Genomic DNA, 17,579 nt, shown 5'->3' with positions numbered 1-17,579 from the left:
AGGAGCCCACAGATGTTGAATGTTAGCACATGGTGTGATGAGTCAGAGAACTTATTAGGCTCTGGAATTGTCATCAGCTGACATTTCCTTTGGACAATTCTTGACCTGCATACCCAATCATAACCAGTTTTTGCACATGCTGCAATTACTACTTTATTTTTGTCTATTTGATAAGGTAATTAAATTATTGCTTTAATATTTAAAGAAAATGTTATTTTTTAAAATAGTTTGCTGCAGAGGTTGTTTACCTCTTTTCACTTCAAAAATTATGTAATATGGCTGGGGGTGCCCCAACGTTTGCATACAACTGTGCCTACAAATAATTCATACCAGGCTACTAAGTTGTCACACACGCAATGTTTACGCTGATGATGACGAGGAGGAAGATTACAGGAGCACCTTTGGCCCTTGCGTGAATCTCACTCAGAGATTCTGGGCCAGTGTGGCTGGGGTCAGAGGTCAGTCAGTCTGGTGCTCACGTGCTCCAATCCTCTTACTCTTTGTCATCCTCACACACACACACTGTTGGAATGACCTGGCACCTCAGCACCAAAACAAAAAGCAATCTGTACCAGGCCACTAGCTCACGTCTGTCTGTTTTTGTGGCAGGAAATTGTTGCTTTTATAGAATGACCATGTGGAACAGTGGTCACTTGCAGAAAACATCTTAAGTGAATTTTGGCCTTAGGCCAAATTTTTCCCCTTTACCTTGAGTAAGCTGTGTAAAATCTTTTTTTAGGGAGCTGTTGAAATGGAGCATGATAAAAAAATCATAAATTTCATTTTGAATTTTCAGCAGTTGCAAAACTCAACTTTAAATTCATTCTTAAGCATTTAACAAGAGATTAATACTTAAGATGTTTTATGTAAGCGGCCACTGGACCTTTTTGGTTAATCTTCATATTGTCCATTACAGTGTGTGGTTGTAAATGTCACATGCATTTTTAAATGTAAAACTGTATTTGTTTGAGTACATTACAAATTCAGACAAATTCATACTAGGCCTGTCGTTATTGACTACATTAGTAATAGAGTACAATACCAATTATTTTGAAATTCAAGTTTTTAATAATAGGCCAAACAGTAAAGTGGACTTAACAAACCTTTCACGCATCCCAGAATACTTTATTGGTAAAAGACAAACTAGGAAGCTTTTAAAAACACTTCATTAAAAAAATGGGTGTGTCCAGTAGGCTCTGTTTCTTATTGTTAGAACGACTGGTAAGACCCATGAATTTAAAGTAAGCATCATCAAGGACATTGTCTACTTGCCAATTCATAGAAGGTGAATTCACTTATTTTTTAATCGCAAGAGCACTAGTATATACTCAACACAGGTAGCACAGACTGGGGACATTCTGATACAACATATTCATATGGAGACCCTCTCATGGATGTCACCTCACATCATGTCGTGTTGTCCAGGCCTTGGTGGCTGTGGAGAGGCAGTAGGGGGTTGTCTGGCTGATTTGAGTGAGAAGTCACAGTTTTGGCTCTGTTGGAGGTCCCTTATTGGATTGACTGGAGGCTCATTGTTGACTCTGTGCTGCACGATATTGTGTCACACCAGGACGCAGCACTCAGACCTGCACCAAAAAAAAGACTCTGTTGCTGAAATATAAACGCTTAGGGAGATTTTAACATGGGAACTTGTTATAAGGCTTGTGAAAGGTTGTACATCCATCCTTATTAGTTCATCTGTACCTGAATACAGATACATTTGTATAAATGCCCAGATCTCTCTGTAAAATTTTGTCTTAAAGCCTGCATTATAGACGTACACCTGCATATATACATTATGCCTACTTTCTTTCTTTTTTATTCTATTTTATTTAGTTTATGCCTTCTCATTTTATCATATTCTGTGCTGACTGTCATGTATGCATGCACAAAGACGAATTCCTCATATCTCATATCTAACTTGCATAGTAGTTTCATTACTTATTCATCACTGAATAAATGAACCAGATATCCTTACAAAATAGAATCAGTGTCAGTTTTAGTTTTTTTCTTTTACCAGGTACAATGAAAAAAGGTCCTGATTTAGTTGCAAATGGATAAATGTGTTATAATTACAGAATTATAATTATAATAATTATATTCTATATTATATATATATATATATATATATATATATATATATATATATGTATTATCATTATCATTGTAAGTAACTGTGTCAATGTCATGTATTTTATTCATCTGGAAACACTTTTTGGTGGAACTGGTGAAATAAAGCTAAAATTGCAATGATTTGGACAAGCACTAGACAAGCACTGCACCAGCCAGTATAAACCAACATAAACCAGCATGGAATTCATGGAATTCATGCTGGTCTGGACTGTTTTTTTTTCAGCAGGGTGGAACCTTCATTGTTTCAAATGTAGCCCAAGATTTTATTTAAGTAAATTGTTGTTGCCTTTAATATTTGCCGCCGACTTGTACCGTGTTTTCTCCAGGACGGTGACGCCTGCTTTCTTAGGTCACCCATTCAGCAACAGACAGGTCGGCAGACAGTAAATCAGGGATTAAGTCGTAGTGGATGACCACAAGAGGTAATGAGGAAAAAGCACCACAGGAGAGACCCAGACAGAGCAGTGGAATAAAAATAACTTCACTCCTGCTCCCACCCCCCCCAGACTCAGACTCACCACACAAACACGTGCCAGTTTACCTGAAGCCGTCTGAGTTGGAGTCTACGAATTAAGTAGGTCAGAAGACAAAACAGGACACCACTTAATGACTGGGTGAAAACGTACCAGTGTTGTTTTCTGTAGTCTACACCTATATGATGTGTGTTTCAACAATATGTACTTCTAGCAGCCTTCAATGAAGTGGGAGACTCTTTCCCTGCAAGTTTTTTTGGTATCCCCAGAACTAATGCATGATATAATGAATTTTACAGGGTGTGTAATATGTCAATTGGTCCAGTAAAGGACAACCCATACTTAACAGTCAGTCCTGTGAAATGAACAAGGACCACTACCATCACTTCACTTACTTCTAGACTGCTGAGTTTAAAGCAAAAGATGATCAAAGGAGCTTGTATTTGCTCCTCCCCCTCCATCCTGCCTCACATGGTTTGTCCCAGCCTAAGTAGCCTCCCCCACCAACGCCTCTCTCAGTGGTTCAGTCTTGGTTTGCATTAGCAGTGTAGGAGTAAGTGTGAACTCAGATGAGACAGGCTGTGAGGAGAGGTCAGATCTGAGCTTCTGTGGCCGAGTCTGAGACAGAGAGAGAGAGAGAGAGAGACAGAAAGAGAGAGACAGAGCGAGAGGGGACAGTTTTGGGAAGTTTGCGGATCTAAGGACACTTAACAGCACACAGCACTGAGGAGACACTGCAGCAGCGGTCATGTTTTGTGCATTTCCTGGCCCAGGGTCAGCCAGCAACTCACTCATGTATCACTATGGCAATGGGAAAGCGGTGAGTTGTGGGAATGTCTGTATGTATCTGCTGTAAACTTAACAATGGGTCTAGATATATCACAAATGTGGATAAGACAGTTAGATACATAGAAGTGTCCTGCATACACAGTACTGATGTCTTTGTAGTCTTATTAGAGTCATCTATCAGAATAGTTCATTTGATGATGTATAATAGTCTATATTGCACTTGATGCCCAGCAAATCACTCATGGCAAAGTAATGGATTGTGTGAATTTCTGTATGTCAGATGTAAACTTGGGATTCTTGGTAATGTTTTAGATTTAGAAACATCACATGTACTTTTATAACACAAATGTGGATAGTTAGTGTAGTAAACGTAGCATTATGTTTGTAGCCTTCTTTGAACAATTGATCAGAATCAGTTCATTAAAGTCTGTATAGCATTTAAAGCTGGCCCAGCAAGTCATGTATCACTATGAGGATAGGAAAGCAGTGGGGTTTCTGTGTCTGCTATAAACTCAAGATCTTTAGGAAAGTTTTGGATCTAGAAACATATATGCTTTTATAAGATAAATGTGGATAAAAATGTGGATAAAAAAAAGATAAATAGAAGTGTGTAGGATACAACATATTGGCCTGTCACAACACGTCGACCTTTCATAGTCTCGTAGTTTTGGAATCAGTTCATTTGACGATGTATAACAGTCTGTATGGCTGCATAGCACTCGATGCATATATATATATATATATATATATATATATATATGTATATGCAATTTTGTCTTTCACTTGCCTTATTTTTGGCAGTGTTGATGCAATATGGAAATTATGTCACTTGCCATTGCAACATTGTTGTGAAATATATCTTTGCACTCGTGTTACTGTTCACATCAATGACTGCATCCATCCATGTTGGTAATGCGCTCCATCCTCTTTGTATAACACGTAACAATGCTTAGAAGAGTGGTCCTCATCCCAGAAGTAGTTCAAAGCTTGTTTGGAGCCGCAGGCATACTTTGCCAACTACTTTCATGGTTCTTCTTGCCTGGTTTTGGCTTTTGGGGCTCAACTTTAGAAGTCAGAGACCATCCTATCCTGTGTATCTTAGAAGTCCAAAGCCCAGCTGTAGTGGAGAGTGGGATATTTTTTTGCCGTGAGGTGAAATGCCCTGGTTGGTATGTGGCTGAACTCTGGCAGATGTGTTTTCCCCTGCGCTCTCCACCCCATTACAACAGTGCACAGCCCCCTCTTTGATCTGCACACATGGTAAGTGCCTCCAGACGGGCATGGATGACACAGAGCGAGGGGGGAAAAATGAGTAGCACATGTGTGGGGCTGATTTGGGTTTGACTGAAAATTTCGGAGCAGCTAGTCAGTGAGCTTTGATGAAACGTGTTCCATTGAATCCTGCCTTTGTATGCCATAAGACATGGCATGTGTTTCCAGATACATTCCTACACAGAGCATTGCCGGTTTTTCTCTAAAATGGGTTCTGTGGTAGTGTTTTCACTGGCTCGGACACATACTTGTTTAACGTCATGGCTGCAAGCAGCCCCGCTGTGTGAATTAAGTAACTTCTTTGATCTTCATCCTAGCAAGTGCTTTGATATCTGATGAAGTCTGGGTCATAGAGGCAGGCAGTGAGAGAGCTCCTCTACGTCTTGGCCGCTGAGAGAGGGCTGCGGTGCTTCCGTGATGACCCCTGAGGGTGAGAGAGGTCATGCTGCAGGGTGTTAAGATTATTAACGGGTCGCCTGGCCAGCCATCACTGACTGGGGGCAATTGGCTTGATCCTGCGCCATATGCTGCTCACCGTGGGTTAGAATGAGGCTCCGGCTGACTCGGCCCAATCCTTTCGGGAAAGGAGCCAATCAAGGTCAGCGCTGCGCTTTCTGGGTCATGCGTCTATGAATGGGGCAAACGGAATCATCAGCGGTTTCAGCGGGATCCTGGTCCCAGAAGGCTGTTGCCCAGGCAATGCACATGCCATTGATGTGGTCCAAGGAAGCCTGTGGTCATTTCCTGGAGTGGGAGGGGAGAAGGAAAGCAAGAGAGAGGGAGAAAGAGAAGGGAAGTCAGATCAAAGCACAAAGCAGGTGCAAAGCAGGCTGAGAGGAGGATCCATGTGTCTGTGTGTGCTTGTTTGTGAAACTAATTAGAAGATAACCACATCAAGTCTATGGATATATTTACACTATAATATATAGATAACATATGTTTTACTCCTAATACACATGTGCGCAATGTGCAAAACTTTAGGTCGCTTCTTTAAAGTGTGATCAATTCCAAGCATGATGGTTTTGTAATGATCTTGTAATAATCTTCAGAAACTTTTAACTTAATTAATAAATAAACATGTTAATCCAAAACATCAAATATTTTCATTACGTACTTAAAAAGGGTTCTTTGAGCGTTCTTTAGTAGAGGTAATGGTTACATATAGAACTGTGACAACTCAAAGAACCATTTGAATGTTTCAATGGTTCTTATATAGACTTATTGTTCAGTAACTACACTGACTGGAGTGTTTGAGTTATTCTATGAGTATAGAGTGTGTCTGAAGTATGAGAAGTTTGTAGTAAAAGTACCTTATAAGCATCTACAATATAATTATTTTGTAATTACAGGGACTTCAGTGCAAACTGTTTAAGCTATTCTTAGGTTATAGAAGTGTGTAATAAAACTTTTGGCCATTTAAAGGGTTAGATTTACTTGATTTAAATGTGTACATCAATTCCACGTAATATAAATATATTACATCAACATATTATTGCCAAAAGCAAGTAAACTAAAAGACAAAATGATGTTGATGTAATATATGTCATTCATGTGAAAATTAGGTTCATATTTGAATCAAGTAAATTTAATGCATTACTTTTTTTCAGTGTATCAAGAATGAAATAATGAAATGTAGAATTGTTTCAGTGTGCTTCCTGTGATGCTGCTTCAGTCTCTGTCGTTCTTTAAATGACCTTTCTGTTCTGTAAATGGCCTTTTTTATTCTTTAAATGGCAGGTGTATTCTCCGTCTCCAAATGCAGAGGATCTGAAGAGGGATTCGGCTTCCTACTCATCATTCAGACTGCCCAGCCAGAACTTCACAAATGCATTTTTTGGTAAATTTAGTTTTATACATCAACAATGTGTTCTATCAGTTTTCAGTTTGTTGTCTCTTTAGACCCGAGACTACTATTGTATGTGAACTTTGTGTGTGTATGTACAATGTGTTTTTATGTGTTTATGTGTGTATGTGTGTGTGTATGTGTGTGTGTGTGTGTGTGTGTGTGCGTGTGTATTGGAAGACAGAGGTCTGTTGTTGGAAAGTGTTTTACTCTCAAGGACGCCACAGTCCCTCAGGAGAGAGAACGAAATAAGATCCTCCACAGCCTTTACTCCACTGCTGTTCCAAGGACTTCTTTGGGGCAGGGATGGGGTGGAGGGGGTTGGTGGGGTGCAGAAAAGTGCACACACACAAACACACACACAGACTTTGTTTTCTCAGCTGTTTGGGAAGCATGGTTGGTTCGTATTTTGAGAAGAAAGTCAGGCATTTACAGCCAAACCAAAACCATTTTGAAACTCACGAAGGACTGCACTGTGAATTGAATTCCTCTTATTAACTGTGCTTTGGAAGTTCTCTATTGGGCTTTTGAGTTCTTTGCCAGACTTTTGACATGAGCCAAAAACAATATACAGTAGTTGGCTACTTTTGGCCTTAGCCAAAGACTATATACACTACGGATGTGATGGTGATGCAGCTTGACATTTGTTTGAATTCTAAATTAGATTGTATAAATGTTGAAAAAAATTACATAAGCAAGTTACACCTTCCATTATTGAAACAATCTACTTTCCTTTGACTGAATTGTGCTTTTTATTCTTGTTTATTCTGTCTTCTTTCTCAGTTCACAGTCTTAGTTTTAAGTAGACGGTCTGAGAAAACAAAGATTAAAGAAAAAAGGGTAAGGAATCCTGTCCTGTCTTTTCCTACATTTCTAATTTTCCTCGGTATATTTTGTTATTTAATTTCAGATGGGACAAACAGCTCCACAGACCCCTGGAGCTCATCCAGTGGGATCAGCCCATCGGGTCATGGAGGCATGCTGGGTTCCCCACCATCCAGCCAATCACCGCCCGGGAACTATGGCAACCTGCCAACACATGACCGTCTGGTAAGATCTTACTTTACAGTGTTAATGTGTAGGTTATGAGAATAGCATAGACATAGCCAGAAACTCTAAATCCATTTAATTAAAAGGACGAATCATGTCACAGTCATTCTGAAGCTAATGACACAGAAGGCTTGTAGGCCTTAAAACCAGTTAACATCAGCACTATTGTTTGGCTTCAATGATTGACTTTACTCCATTTATCAGAATCAGTATGATTTATTAATCTGATTTGTTAATATAAAATGTAGCCAATCTAAGGAAAGTTAAGGAATCTATTCCTCATAAATCCTGTTGCAAACATCAATAACTTTAATTCTTTGAATAAATGGAATTAGAATTTAATGAAAGGATTTAAAGGATTCAAAAATACCTTCATAGTATTCTGTTCTGAAAAAATGGCACTTTGAATATCGTCGCTGTCCAAAGAAAACCATGTATCTCCATATTTTCTACATAGTTTCAACACACCAGCTGTCCTTTACGTCGTGTAAAAATTTCATCATGCATGGACCAATAGAAATGCTCTAAAATCACTTGGAATAAAATCTATTTACATTGACTTATATGGAAAGGTAAGAGTGTTTTTGCCTTCTCCTGTAAAGTTACTATTTTGGAGATACTTGTTTTTTATTGGACAGCGACAATATACGTGATTAAATCATGGCAAGTAGTTGCACATACAAATTTAAATAAAACAAATTTGTTGATGTGATATATTTTATTTATGTGTAACCACAGAACACATTTTAATCACTAACCATTTTTGTGTATTATGTTTATATTCAAGACTAAATGCCATTATTACATTTTTTTAGAATGTACTACCAAATTCAGCACTACCTGAAGCCAGCAAGCGTCTTCCGCCAATGTCCACTTTTCACAGAGGCAGTGGCAACGCCACACTTTTTGTGTCTGCACCCCATACTGCACCAGCCAATACCACAGACAGGTCCATGGGTAAGTATTTATTCATAATACTTAATACATAATAATAATTCAACTGAAATTCTGTTGGTATATTAATATTTGGTCATGTAGTAATGACTGCAGTGTATGAAAGGTACAATATAAATAAACTTGTCTTGTTGTGCCTTCCCTAATACTGTATCATCTGTGTGTGTGCTTTCAGGTGGGCAGGGGGGACATGTTGGAAGCTCACACACTGGAGATGCTCTTGGAAAAGCCCTGGCTTCTGTAAGACCTCACTTATTATAACAGCCAGTTAGAGCAGAACTTCAGAATCAGTGGCATGGCATGGTTTTGTTCACAGGGAGGGCAGTGTTGTTATTCATCGCTCTAACATAGTGGCCCAGTCTCATACCAGACTCTGCTGCCTTACCCTATTCGTATAATGTCACTGACAATAAGTGCCACTGTTCCTCAGCACCCCTAGCTGTTGTAAATGTTATTAACTGGCATTCATTTTTTAAACCCTTCAGCCAGTTTCACAGAGGGTTTTATAAACAAAAATGATGTATTTAGTACAAAAATAATAGATTTTTTTAAATAAGGTCCTGTTTTTCAAAATGTCAACATAATTTAATTGGTTCACTGTAGAGAGATGTAGAAACTCAGAGTGGTGGTGATAGGAACCAGGGGCTGCCATGTCTGCAACACAAATACAGCCATTGAAAATTTTATGCAAAATGACCAGTAAAGCTACATGTGTCTTCTGAGCTTTTATGTAATGCTGATGATGGTAAATCTGAACAAATAAATTTTCTTTGGGGAATATCTCACCTTTCAACACACTATATCACATCACCTTGAATTGATTTTAAAAAATACATTTTGGCCTTAAATGTTGTCTCAAAACTATTGTAAAACAGTATCTCAGGCATCAGTAAGTGTATTCATAATCATTTCATGTAATAACTGTCTGTGAAGGAGCTTTTAGAGGCATTAAACTCTTCAGACATCTGGTTCCTATCACCACCATTGTGAACAATTCTGACTCTATAAGTTTACAAACCAGTCAAACCACTGTGACTCTAACCGCTCAATTATATTTACATCTTAGCATAATTATGTAGACATTTTTAAAAACTGGTGGAATTCCCCTTCAGTGGGTGCGATGCCACTACTTTAGCATACAGTATGCTTAAATCACCCAAAAAATGTGATGTATTATTCAGCAATGTTCAATGTTAAATTCAGCAAATAAATTCAGCAAATATACAATAATTGTATTTTAAATGTTCAGCAGTGTGTTCTCTGTAGAGGATGAGTTAACTTATTTTCACTGTGAAAATTAACAAAACGTGATCTGACTTTTGCTTTCAACTTTATGTACTTTAGAAAATTAGGTATTTATGATTATAGCTTCAAAAGCTTGCATGCATGTAAACCTTTTTTTGGCACATAAGTTAAAAGAGACTGTAAATTCCAGGTGGTAAAAAGATCTGGATTGATGATGTAATTTACTTTATGACATTTTCACCTAAGACCCTGAGGCGTAGAGAAAAAGCTTCCAAGAGATGACGAGTTGTGCTTTCAAAGTGATGCATGTGCTGTCACTGAAATCCCTGCTTAACCGCACCCCACCCCCTCACCTCTCCTCAAATGCTCTTCTCTCTGTCTCTCTCTCTCTAGATTTATTCCCCTGATCACACCAGTAGCAGTTTTCCATCCACTTCTTCCACTCCGGGGAGATCCCCATCACCTCTGGCTGCCTCTACAGTTTCAGCAGGTAAAACGCTTTGAGGGTGAACTTTTTTCTTTTCCTTTATCAAAGCTGGAACTGGCCAGGTAATGCTATTGAAACAGTTAGAAACTTAAAATCCACAGTGTTTCTGTAGGTAGCATAAATCATATATGCATCTTTAATACAGCATCTTTAGTAACTATAACCATTTGTATTAGTATTTATTAAACGAAAGAACTTGGAATGACTCATTTCTTGAGATGGACACAGACATTCCATCTTATTTATCAATATATTTCTTTCAGGAGCCAACCAATGGCCTCGATCAGCTGGACAGCCATCACTGCCGTCCAATTACGATAACTCTCTGCAGTCGCTGGTAAAGTCCTCTCAGACTTTTGTTATCGTTGGGTTTTAAAAAAAGCAATGTTTGCAATAAATATGATTATGTGTGTTTCATTTCTTTCCTAACTTAGAGTTTCTGTGTTTCTGAATTTCAGATCGAGGACAGACTGGACAGACTAGATGATGCCATTCATGTCTTAAGAAACCACGCAGTGGGTGGGACGAATATCCCCCTGAACAATGACTTACGGAGCCTTATTGGACAGACACAACACGGACCAATCACAATGAGGTCTAACTACCCCATCTCAGGACAAGTGACAAACGGATTACCAACAGATGTAAGCCCTCCTTATCTCTTTAACTAGCCTATGTGTGCAGGCGTTGTAATATTGCATGTAGAAAAAGCCCCCATTGTGTCCAATATGTAAAGTTGCAATGTAATGAAGTGCTTTATAGCCATGACCTTAAAACTGCCACTCAGATTCACACAGACACACCCACACACTGCAGATTTAACCAGCAGGTTGTAATATTTACTGCATCCTGTCACTGAATTGTGGAATAGTAAATGTTGAGGTTGTGGTGTAAGGATGATGTATGAAGGTTTGTTTATTTAGGTTATAGATGTAAAGAATTCTTCAGCTCCAGATAGAATCACTCTTCACAGCAACACCAAAAAGTGTCCTGCATTATGTCCCTGCAAGGAAAACATGCTAAAGTCTTAATAGTGGCCAAAACCAATCACCCACTGTAACCAGAGGTGACTAGACTAGCCTGGACAAATACTAAAGTAAAAGTCGTGTTACTTTAGGAAAATAATCACTCAAGTAGCAGGTCAAAAAGCGCTTAAGTAATTTATAAAAGAGCAGTAAAACTACTTAGTACACCCAGCATCTATCACTGTAGGAGTGAAACATTGGTAGGTGCTATTTTTCTCTTTGTGTGTCCTTTTGGACCAAAAATAAAATTGTAAATGTGAGATCACACCAACATAAGAGCTGCAAGCCACAGGAAAACATGACAGATGCTGGTTGTAATGTAACATAATCTAATTATTATTAACTAAATGTTTACTAAATGTTTTTCCTCATAAATATACTTGAGAGAAAAGTAAAAGCATTATGATTTGAATGAGCTCATAAAAGTACATATCCACCAAAATGTTGCTTGAGTACATGTGACTAAGTAAATGTAAGTAAATACTACCCACCTCTGAGTATAAGTTGGTCCAGTCGGGCTCTGAAATAAAGAGAAGCAATGGTATAGAAGGGTCGCAAGGGGAGAGCCCACTTTTAGATGCAAATAAATGAGGTGAGAAGATGAGAGGCAACCTGTCATAAACAAGCCTGCTCTGTACCCTGTAGAAAGAAGTTTGGGAAACTTTTTGGTAAATTTTTGGAAAATTTTTGGATTTAGCTAGTTCAGTGAGTAAAATGATATAGGCAGTGACGTGTAACATTAGAGAGCAGCTCTGTCAAAGAGACATTATACACAAATACAATAAGGAATTATATCTTAATAATGTATGAGTGTGGCAGGTTAGTATGCAAAATATTAATATATTGTTACATTCTGAGGGTTAACTGCAAGTATTGAAGTGAGGCTGCCATGCATGTCATGTCAAACTGTTGTCAAACCAACTTGTTAGGTTTTAATTAACTGTTCTTTTATTGTACTTCTTCGTGACAGCAAAGACGCAAAGGAGTTAGCTAGCTGTTGTTCAGCTCTGTAGCCACCATATTTTAATTTAATTTTTTTCTTACCTCCCTACTATGTATTATATTGTGGAACAATAGTGTCCATCATCAGCATAATCAAAAACTGAGCAATTCTATGCATGTATGATGAATTTTTAAAAGTATTTTCATATTTGTGAATATACTACATACTACAGTATATGCTGAAAAAACAGGTAGACTTTAATATAGAGTTGCACAGTCATTATTTGCTTAGACTGAGTAGCTTAAATCTAACATTGATTTTGCAGATCTGCTTTATAGTTTGCTTTGTTTCTGACAAAACTCTGGGGAAACTGACTGAATATGTTCCTGAGAGTGATATACTGTATTTTCTGTTTGTGTGTCTTGACAGATGTCCGTTGACCCAGGTGAGGCTGCTCATTTGGCCGTACACTCTTCAGCTGCTCCTTCTTCTTCTGATCTCACTAATCAGGAAGACAGCTTCAGAGGTCTGCCCAAGTCATCTTCACTCCCACTCCCTCTCTTCTGCTCATTTCTTCAGTTCCATTTTTCTTCTGCTCATTTGGTTCAGCTGCTGTTACCAGTGCGTTAATGCAGTGTTGTTTGCTTTTACTGTTAATAAAAAACTTACCATTGATGAAACTCTCTGCTTGTGTCCTTTAGCTCTGGCTGCAGGGCTGCTCTCTAATGTGTCTCCAGGCTGTCTTGAAGTGAAAGTGGAGCCAGCTGATGGGGAGGAATTTAGATTGCACCAGGCGCACCCTGCCCACCCGCTTCACCCCCCTCATTCCAGCTGCCTGTCTCACCTCTCCTCGGACGGCTTGCACTCCGATGCAGAGAGTGACACCCGAGAGCTAGAAACAGCCAGTGCTGGTGCAGCCACCAGGAACAGGTGATGTCCTCCCGTAACAGCAGAAAATCTGCACAACCAGCTCCATTACAGCTTCATAACTATATTGTAATAGAATTAGTTAAAATACAATAATGTAGTAATATACACTGTACACACATGTACACTGTGGGTTAAGTTCTAAAGTGTGCTTGTGTACTAATTAACTCAAAATTTTAAGTTAACCAGGTTACTTACTTTTTTTTAAGTTTAAAAGCTGCATTATTATTACATTGTAATAGTGTAATTATATTGTGACAAAGTACATACTTACAAAGTACATGCTTACATTCCCAATAATTGCAATACAGCTCTCAAATTACCCAGATTGGCCACTAGAGGGCAACAGGAAACTATCATAGAAATACATCTGTGTGCATTGTACAATTGTCTAGAAAGATTTAAGATGGGATGACTATGAAAGTCTTACAAGTGTTTAGCACTTAACACTTTCTGCTGCCTTGCCATATTTACCTCCTCACACATTTTGAACCATTTATTTTCAGTGTATGTGATCCATGTTATTTTATTTTAATGAATCTGAAATTTGACGTCACATCTACAACTAAATAGAGTGTTGATAAATAAAATCTGAAAACAGAAAGAATGCTAACAGATTAGGGAATTATTTGACTACTCATGCTTTTTGCCAAAGCTAATTCTCTTTGAATATGTGAATTCTCATGTAGTTCTAAATGACTGTACAGGACTTTTAAGCATGCATATAAAGATGAACATGATTCAGATATGTGTTCAATTTTGAGCTTCTACTTACAGCATTTCTGTGTGTGTATGTTTGTGTTGGATATATGTGTGCGTGCTCACAGCAGCATCCATGAGGATGAGGATTTGTCTCCGGAGCAGAAGGCCGAGCGGGAGAAGGAGAGGAGGATGGCGAACAACGCCCGCGAGCGTCTGCGTGTGAGGGACATCAATGAGGCCTTCAAGGAGCTGGGCCGCATGTGCCAGCTGCACCTGAAGAGCGATAAACCCCAGACCAAACTGCTCATCCTTCACCAAGCCGTCGCAGTAATCCTAAGCCTAGAGCAACAGGTCCGGGGTAAGCACTCCCTGCACTCAGGATAAGTTGTTTAATTGGGATCAGTTTTAGTTCATCTGTGTAGCACTGATATGGTGATATTTACAGCAGTACAAATCAAGAAAATTAATGGAATATCTTTAAAAAGGATAACAATCACTGTGCTGTGTTGGTTTATTTTTCTTGGACAACATTTCAAGTTTAGTTAGAGAGTGTTCACTGTAGGCCAAACCTAGAACCACCTGAATAAACAGAAAAAGTCTTCACCCCCTTACTAAAATTGCAGGTTTTTGTGATGTTAAGCCAGAAATTAATGTTAGACATTCCTCCCTCTTTAATATGGGCTTGAAAACAACAAAATACAAGAAGAAAACAAATAGATAATTATTAGAAAACATAACTGAAAAAACACTTACAATACCCTGGTTTCATAAGTGTACACACCCTTGTAGATGTGTTTAGTGTTAACAAATCTAATTCTAGTTAACCCTAAATATAACATTGCATCCTTCTGTTTCATGAGGAGCAAAACATCTGTAGAGTCTTACTGTTAAGCAGTACAGATTAGCAGAATAGTACAATAGAATATCAAAAACATTGGCTGTACCATACAGCATTGTGTAGACTCTTGTCAGTAGGTGATGAAAATGTGGTACCACAAGGACAAAAAGATCCTCAAAAGCTGATGATGAGACATAAGAAAACTTATCATGTAGACTGTCAAGAGGCCTACAGCAACATTAAAAATCTGTCTAAAGTTTACCAAAAACCCAAAACCTTTTTCTAGTTTATGAGACAATGATTGAAGTTTTTGTACTGAATTCTAAAAGATATGTTTGGCACAATGACAAGCTGATGACAAGGATGACACAGCTCATCCATTAAAGAACACCATATCTGCTGTGAAGCATGGTGGTGGCAGCATGATGATTTGGGGCTGCTTCTCTTCTGTTAAGACAGGGGCTCTAGTCAATAGATGGAATGATGACTGGCTCTGAATATCAAGATATTTTGGCACAAAGCATACTGGCTCGAACGTTTATCAGGAGAAAAAGTGAGATAAAATTGCAAAGTCTAAAGCAGTAAACAATGCAATGCAAAAGGGGCTTCAACACCTTTGGTAGTAACTGTGGGGTTGTGCACACTTATTCAGCAAGGAAACATTCAGGCTTAAAGTGACAAAAACAAGACTCTTGTAGACTTTTTTACATCTGTATTAGTAGTCCTGGGTTGGCCTACACTCTAAAAAAGATAGTTCTTCAAGGGTTCTTTAGTAAATAAAATGGTTATATATAGAACCATGAACACTCAAAGAACCCTTTGCATAATTAAAGGGTTCTTTGCATTGTGAAAGCGTTCTTCAGATTGATGGAGAATGTGTTGTCGATTGTTCTATATAGAACCTTTTTGAAAAAGGTTCTATATATCACCAAAAAGTGTTCTTCTATGGCTATGATATTATGCCTATAACAATAGCAGAATACAATGAAGTCTGACATCGTAACAACAGAAGAACCCTTTTTGGTGCTTAATAGAACCCTTTCCAAAAAGATTCTACATAGAACCATCTACAGCACTTATCCATCAATCTGAAAAACACTTTCATGATGCAAAGAACCTTTAATCATGCAAAGGGTTCTTTGAGTGTTCATGGTTCTATATAGAACCTTTTTTTTACTGTATTAGACTGTCTGTCTATTTTGATATCTGATGTATGGTCTAATGCATCAATAACCCATATGCTGTGTACTCTCCAGAACGTAATCTCAACCCTAAGGCAGCATGTCTGAGAAGGAGAGAGGAGGAGAAGGTGTCGGCCCTGACGCTTGACCCCCACGCCATGCACACAGTCATCCACACAGCACTATCTGACCAAATCAACAGCCTGTCTGGACATCTCTGACTGAATGTGTGAGGCTTGTGTATGTGAGTGTGTCTGTGTGTGTGTGTGTGTGTGTGTGTGTGTGTGTGTGTGTGTTTGGGTTAATTCCATAAACTGCAGTATTTTATGATAACCAGATATGTTTGACAAGCATACACTCAATTTTATAGCACTTTCCTAGCCATTAGCATTATAATTGACTTTAAAGAGAGATGTAAATTTTACACTGTTTATATGTACACAGTTACCTGACAAACCAGTTTGTTTTCCCACATTCATACTGTTTTCTGGGAAACAACACGCAGTTCTGAGAATCATTTAGCATTCTCCAGTGGCAATCCAGATTTTTACAAGATAATGAAAGAGGAATATACAAAAAACACTCAAAAATTGTACAAATCATGCCCTTTTATACCATTACTGATACCATGGACTTCAATGCAATAGTTGTGATAGTAAAGCTGGTTCCTCAGTACTTTACAAACTTCAGGCTAGGCCTTTGACAACGATCCATTTCTGATAGAAAAGTGAATTTTCATATATTATAGTGTTGACATGGCTAGTTACATGATAAGTGACAATGTTATGGAATATGGAACCAAAATGCTAATATTTTGTTGTAATTTTCTACTTATACATTTTTTACATGTAAAACAGAAAGACCAATGTCTCTGTGTACAACATATTTCATAGAGTTTTGAAATAAAGTGTATGAAAAAGAGATTTTTGACATTATGCATTATGTTTGGTTGGTGTACCATATCTGTGTTTGATTGTTGAGAGAATCTAAAGCATTCATTCCCTGTTCACTTTAGTTAATTTGGCTTGTCTAGACATTCATTTCAAAACTGCAAGCATTACAATGAAGTCTGACATCGTAACAACAGAAGAACCCTTTTTGGTGCTACATAGAGCCCTTTTCAAAAAGGTTCTATAAAGAACCATCCACAGCACATTCTCCATCAATCTGAAGAACCATTTCACGATGCAAAGATAATCATGCAAAGAGTTCTTTGAATGTTCATGGTTCGATATAAAACCATTTTCTTTACTAAAGAACCCTTGGAAAAATCAGAATTTTGAAGTATATATTTTCAAAAAGTTTCTATATAGAACGCTGTACAACGCATTCTTCATCAATCTGAAGAACCATTTCACAAAGAACCCTTTAATCAAAGGCTTTTTTGAATATTCATGGTTCTATATAGAACCATTTTTTACTAAAGAACCCTTGAAGAACCATCATTTTTAAATGTGTATTTTCAAAAAGGTTCTGTTTAGAACTAAATACAGCACATTCTTTATTCTTTAGAACCATTCCCTTTACTACAGAACTCTTAAAGAACGTTCTTTGGAAACACTTCTGGAAGGTTCTAGGGCGGCAGACCGTTATTTTTCTCTCAGGGTGTGGAAATCCTGTTACATTCCAATATGGAATCTGAGGCCGCGAGAGTCAGAGCTGAGCACGCGCCTCCTGCCGACCAATCGATGCTGTGTGGGAACTTGTAGGAGTGTCA

The 17,579-nt window shown here is 38.2% G+C and overlaps 1 protein-coding gene across 1 annotated transcript; it reads left to right on the top strand.

Annotated features, from left to right (window-relative positions):
- Nucleotides 1-3,159: 3,159 nt before the first annotated feature.
- LOC118811323 (transcription factor 12-like) lies at nt 3,160-16,513 on the top strand. Its single transcript, XM_036575482.1, has 12 exons — nt 3,160-3,426; nt 6,405-6,504; nt 7,421-7,560; nt 8,376-8,517; nt 8,690-8,754; nt 10,153-10,249; nt 10,510-10,583; nt 10,705-10,890; nt 12,644-12,740; nt 12,916-13,144; nt 13,969-14,201; nt 15,938-16,513. Exons 1-12 carry the CDS (start codon nt 3,355-3,357, stop codon nt 16,081-16,083), a joined length of 1,581 nt encoding a protein of 526 aa, XP_036431375.1. The 5' UTR covers nt 3,160-3,354; the 3' UTR covers nt 16,084-16,513.
- Nucleotides 16,514-17,579: the final 1,066 nt, after the last annotated feature.

Source organism: Colossoma macropomum, unplaced genomic scaffold (assembly GCF_904425465.1).
Source record: "Colossoma macropomum unplaced genomic scaffold, Colossoma_macropomum, whole genome shotgun sequence".
Taxonomy (NCBI): Eukaryota; Metazoa; Chordata; class Actinopteri; order Characiformes; family Serrasalmidae; genus Colossoma; species Colossoma macropomum.
The sequence above is the reverse complement of the archived record's forward strand: the minus strand, read 5'-3'. Positions and strand labels throughout refer to the sequence as shown.

Excerpts from the sequence above, each read along its gene's own strand:
- LOC118811323 (XM_036575482.1), top strand. The coding sequence starts at position 3,355 with ATGTTTTGTGCATTTCCTGGCCCAGGGTCAGCCAGCAACTCACTCATG. Across the intron at positions 7,561-8,375 it reads TGCCAACACATGACCGTCTG|AATGTACTACCAAATTCAGC; the intron begins GTAAGATCTTAC and ends ACATTTTTTTAG. Across the intron at positions 10,250-10,509 it reads TGCCTCTACAGTTTCAGCAG|GAGCCAACCAATGGCCTCGA; the intron begins GTAAAACGCTTT and ends TATTTCTTTCAG.